At 36.5% G+C, this 5,767-nt stretch overlaps 1 protein-coding gene across 2 annotated transcripts in view; it reads left to right on the forward strand.

Moving 5' to 3' along the window:
- The window catches only part of LOC110451337 (protein SCAI-like), a 41,852-nt gene extending 36,449 nt beyond the window's left edge, over positions 1–5,403 (forward strand). For both annotated transcript variants that reach the window (XM_021499283.1, XM_021499284.1), the window contains exons 10-15: positions 307–403; positions 648–729; positions 2,057–2,129; positions 3,023–3,193; positions 3,748–3,848; positions 4,356–5,403. In XM_021499283.1, the coding sequence (XP_021354958.1) occupies positions 307–403; positions 648–729; positions 2,057–2,129; positions 3,023–3,193; positions 3,748–3,848; positions 4,356–4,511 (680 nt within the window). In that variant the 3' untranslated portion in view covers positions 4,512–5,403. The remainder of the gene's footprint in view (positions 1–306; positions 404–647; positions 730–2,056; positions 2,130–3,022; positions 3,194–3,747; positions 3,849–4,355) is intronic.
- Positions 5,404–5,767: the final 364 nt, after the last annotated feature.

A 5,767-nucleotide genomic window follows, 5' to 3' on the forward strand; every position in this document is an offset into this window, starting at 1 on the left:
TAAATACCAATGGTTGAGTTATTACGTTGGTTGTAGCTATAAATATCAATGGTTGTAGCTATAAATACCAATGGTTGTAGCTTTAAATACCAATGGTTGAGTTATTACGTTGGTTGTAGCTATAAATATCAATGGTTGTAGCTATAAATACCAATGGTTGTAACTATAAATACCAATGGTTGTAGCTATAAATTCCATTGATTATAACTATAAATACCAATGGTTGAGTTATTACGTTGGTTGTAGCTATAAATACCAATGGTTGAGGTATAAATGTCGTTGGTTGAGTTATGTCGTTGGTTGTAGCTGCCTACGACTTGGGAGGAGTGGTGACCAACAGTAGGAAGGATGGTGACATCATGAACAGGAACAAGCGATCAGGGACACTCAAGGAGATGCACTGGTGAGTTATATATAGGTTTATATATTTTATTTTTCAGCAATCTATGATCATGTGAATTTTTTGACATTCATTAATAAAAACTATACCACATTGAGATGCATGTTTGACTACTGTAGTTGTCTGATTGGTTGTCTACTGTTGGTGTAGTTGTATGGTTAAATTTTCTGACACTATTTCTAAACTACTTGACAGTTGAGCGAGCCAGCAATCTTTGTCTACAGATGAGATGTTTTGTCTATTGTAGTCTACACCCTGGAGATGTGTACCCCTACTGTCGTAAACCTATGTTCCTCATTATAGATAGTGACAACAGCTCGGCATTCCAGGTAAGTCACAGCACTAGCATGTGTAGATCAACAGTACAGGTACATCTGTCTGTTGTGCGAAGAGCACACAGACATAGAACTAAGAAGAGCCTGGCTCAGACTGCATCATTTGTATATTTAGGGCAAATGAAGATTTTCAATTCCTGAAACACTATACTAGGATATGTAGTGCATGGTTTATGATACACCTTAAGCACCTGTCGAGGAAACTAAGGGTGCAGGTATACGTATATGTTGTAACTATGTTTTATGATATTAAGGTAATAGGATTGTGTCGCCATTTCTCAGTAGAATTTCTTCAAATTTTGTAGTTATATTGCTTTGAAGTAAAGAACATTTTCTGCCACCAAAAAAGATAGGTTGTCATAATTTTAAGGAATTTAAATGGAAATTTATGTAAAAAGGAGTGACTTTTGAAAAAAAAAATAAAGACAATTTTTTACAAAATAATGTCAATCAAAATGATACTGCCAGTATTGCATTAAATGTATATCAATTTAATAAATGCTGAAATTTTGTCAAATAAATTATCTATAAACGATTAAAATCGACATTTTATAATAAAACCATATGCACATTGTAATTGCAGGTAAGAGTTATCTTTCTTGAAAAACTTTACATGGATACATGTGGCTCATTGATAAAAAAACCACCTGAATTAATGCCTGCATTGCTTTGAAATACTTTAATATTGAGAGAAAACACTGTTCTGTCAATAATAAACATCACAGTATTCATCAGTTTAATATTAAACATTAGAATATGTGGAAATTGTGATACTGTCTCCCTACATTGGATTTTCAACTAGGGATGTACTTCCTACTTCCGTTTATCAATACACTCCTATGACCTTGAGGTTACATGACTGATGTATTCCTACAGGCCACATCAAAGATAATGATTAATATAAGATATAACTTAATATGGTATCTGGTACACTGGTACAGCATGTGTTGGTTATAACAAGCTCACTGTTATTTTCAATAAGATTCATCAGTTTGGAAATATGTGATATCAAAGTTTAACTTTTTACACAAACTATTTACGTATTAAACTGAGTGGACTCAGTCATAGCTCACCAAATGGACCAGTCGGTCTTGAAACGTTGCGACACGTTTAATACATAGATTGTTTGTGTAAAAAGTAAAACTTTGATATCAAGGTCACTGTTATGTTATTGATTTTATATTTCCTTATCAAACAAGAAGAGAGTTGACTTAACCTACAATGTTGAAGATAAAATCCTGAAAACAAATCTTGGAAACTGTGTTTAGGATTGTGTAAACAAAGTAAACCCTGTAACGATGAGATTGACTGTTTATTACAGAACTTCCCTAACTTGTTTGGCCAGCCCGTGGTATGTCTGCTGTCTCAGGAACAGGTACCAACTACAATGCAGGGTAGGTACAACAGTCTCACAGACAACTGACAAAAATAGTCTCACAAACAACTGACACAAATAGTGACACACAGACCTCTGCAAATAGTCTTACTCAGACAAATGCCTCAAATAGTCTAACAGACAACTGACACTAATGGTCTTACAGACAACTGACGAAAAATGGTCTCAGACAACTGACACAAATGGTCTCACAGACAACTGACAAAAATAGTCTCACAAACAACTGACACAAATAGTGACACGCAGACCTCTGCAAATAGTCTTACTCAGACAAATGCCTCAAATAGTCTTAACAAACAACTGACACAAACAGGTTCACAAACAATTGCCTCAAACAGTCTCGCAGATAATCGCCTTGAATAGTCTCAGACAACTGACACAAATGGTCTCACAGACAACTGACACTAATGGTCTTACAGACAACTGACGAAAAATGGTCTCAGACAACTGACACAAATGGTCTCACAGACAACTGACACACAAAGTCTCGCAGACAACCTCCTCAAAGAGTTTAGCAGACAACCTCCTCAAAGAGTTTAGCAGACAACCTCCTCAAAGAGTTTAGCAGACCACCTCCTCAAAGGGTTTAGCAGACAACCTCCTCAAGGAGTTTAGCAGAGTTTAGCAGACAGCCTACATACCGTCTGACAATTGCCACGGGTAGTCATATAGCTATAGACAGCCCCTATAAAAAGTATCGCAGTCAATCGCAAACACAACATCAGTACACTTAAAGATGATTTGTTAAACTCCCTCAGAAGTATAACTATACATGTTTTGTTACAGACCATCAGAAGTATAACTGTACATATTTTGTTACAGATCATCAGAAGTATAACTACACATATTTTGTTACTGTCAGATTATATAGCTGTACATATTCTGTTACAGACCATCAGAAGGGTAACCTGTTCACACTGTTTCTGCACTCACCACTGATGGCCTTCTGTTACGTGTGTAATTTAAACGACATTCCCATCACAAAGTGGGAGAAGTGTCAAGGTCAAATTGACAAGTTCATGGCTGAGGCATCAAAACTCTTTCTGAGGTCAAGGTCACTTGGTAAGTATTGAAGCTTCATTGTAAACTTGATACTTCATATATCATGTCTGAGGCATCAAAACTCTGTCTGAGGTCAAGGTCACTTGGTAAGTATTGAAGCTTCATTGTAAACTTGATACTTCATAACTGCAAAGTTAATCCTTGCCAATCAAACCTACTTTGTGTTACAGATCACTCGTACCTGCAGTTTATAGGGGATGACTTCCTGCGGTTGTTAATGTTATTCCTTGCCAGTTATATAACCAAACCTACTTTGTGTGTTACAGATCACTCGTACCTGCAGTTTATAGGGGATGACTTCCTGCGGTTGTTAATGTTATTCCTTGCCAGTTATATAACCAAACCTACTTTGTGTGTTACAGATCACTCGTACCTGCAGTTTATAGGGGATGACTTCCTGCGGTTGTTAATGTTATTCCTTGCCAGTTATATAACCAAACCTACTTTGTGTGTTACAGATCACTCGTACCTGCAGTTTATAGGGGATGACTTCCTGCGGTTGTTAATGTTATTCCTTGCCAGTTATATAACCAAACCTACTTTGTGTGTTTCAGATCACTCGTACCTGCAGTTTATAGGGGATGACTTCCTGCGGTTGTTAATGTTCCGGTTTGTGTTCTGTTATATTGTACTCATACTCCACCGAGGATTCAAGGTGAGTGTCTATCTTAACAACATCTGGAAAGTCTGTGTTCAAGGCATTAACTGTTAGGTCCCTTATTTCAATACAAGATTTTCCCACATTTTGAGTGTATTCCACATTAGATGTCTTCTAATGATTTCAATAAAAAAAAAATAACACGACTACTTTATACTGGGAAATTTTCAATGCAGTTTGGGTGAAAATTTCCTGGTAGACAGTATGTAGTCCTCTGGAAAAGTTACAGCAACTAAAACTAGTCCAGTCTGCTGTAAAACTGGTCCAGTCTGCTGTAAAACTGGGCAGTCTGCTGTAAAACTGATCCTGGTATGTTGTTCTATAGTAAAACTGTAAAGGTGTTTATGATCGAGGACACCCTCCCCAACTCATCGTGGTTTGATTTATTGTAGTTATTAAACGTACCTGCTCAGATGACATTATCATTATCAATATAGATTGTAATTATTTATACAGACAGACCTGTACACTAATCTGTATGTATACTGCATTGCTCTGCCTCAGGGCCCCAGCTACTTCCCGATGTCTCACCCACCCCTGCCTACAGAGGAGATTCTGGAGCATCCTAACCTCTACAAGGTCGTTCTGGACCTGGCCACTGTCCTCAACTCACGCATGCAGTTTGCGGAACCAGGAGAAGGAGATATACATGCGACGTAGGTGGCGCAGCTCCTAGGCAAACCAATTTTATTATTTTTAATTAATTATAAAAATTTCAATGCTCACCTGATTACTATCTGACTGTGTAAATATCTACTATACTCCTACGGCGAGGATACCTAAGACATTCCTAGCCATGAAATGGTTATCCAGTCATTCCGGAGTGTTCCAGATCACCCGTCAGTCTAATGCCTGCATACTAGACTGTACATCAACAATATACAGAGCCTCCTCTAGCTACTGACAGGGCTTTACAAGCCTAGAAAAGCCCAAGTGTTTGGCTAGTACATAGATGGGTTATTTTGTTGAGACAGATTAGCATGACAATGTTGGATGAATCAGCCCGTCAGAACTGAACTTACGCTGCCTAAGGATTGTAGTTAACCCTGTGTTTCCCAGGACCACAGGACTGTATTGTGTGTGTGTGGATTGGCTATGTTAACCTTCCACACACAAAGTGATGACATCATTATTACACCAACATTATGTGATGACATCATTAGAAATTGTATCTTTCCCTTCTCCATTAATTATTTTATGAAAATACATTTATCAATATGTATCTTCTTTCATGTTTGCCATTAACTTACATGTACATTAAATAGCACATATAATTGTTAGGTCGTTTAAACTTGATTGATATTTTAATTCTGCTATTTGAAAATAAGCAATTTTAATCCTATAATATGCTATGATATTTTTGGTGGATAGACTGTACATATGGGTGCCTGCTGTTTACTGTAATAATATTGATATCTATCTTTAAAAAACCCACCTGTACCATGCCACCAACTACTACTCAACCAACAACAAAGTCTTACGCAGATAAAACAACAACAAAGTGTTATACTGTACAGATAAACAACAACAAAGTGTTATCCTGTACAGATAAAACAACAACTAAGTGTTATACTGTGCAGATAAAACAACAACAAAGTCTTGCACAGATAAAACAACAACAAAGCACTATAATGTACAGATAAAATAACATCAAAGTCTTATCCTGTACAGATAAAACAACAACTAAGTGTTATACTGTACAGATCAACAACAACAAAGTGTTATTCTGTACAGATAAACAACAACAAAGTTTTATACTGTACAGATAAACGACAACAAAGTGTTATACTGTACAGATAAAACAACAACAAAGTCTTACACAGATAAAACAACAACAAAGTGTTATACTGTACAGATAAAATAACATCAAAGTCTTATACTGTACAGATAAAACAACAAGAAAGTGTTATACTGTA

Source organism: Mizuhopecten yessoensis, unplaced genomic scaffold (genome assembly GCF_002113885.1).
Source record: "Mizuhopecten yessoensis strain PY_sf001 unplaced genomic scaffold, ASM211388v2 scaffold5965, whole genome shotgun sequence".
In the NCBI taxonomy this organism is placed as follows: domain Eukaryota; kingdom Metazoa; phylum Mollusca; class Bivalvia; order Pectinida; family Pectinidae; genus Mizuhopecten; species Mizuhopecten yessoensis.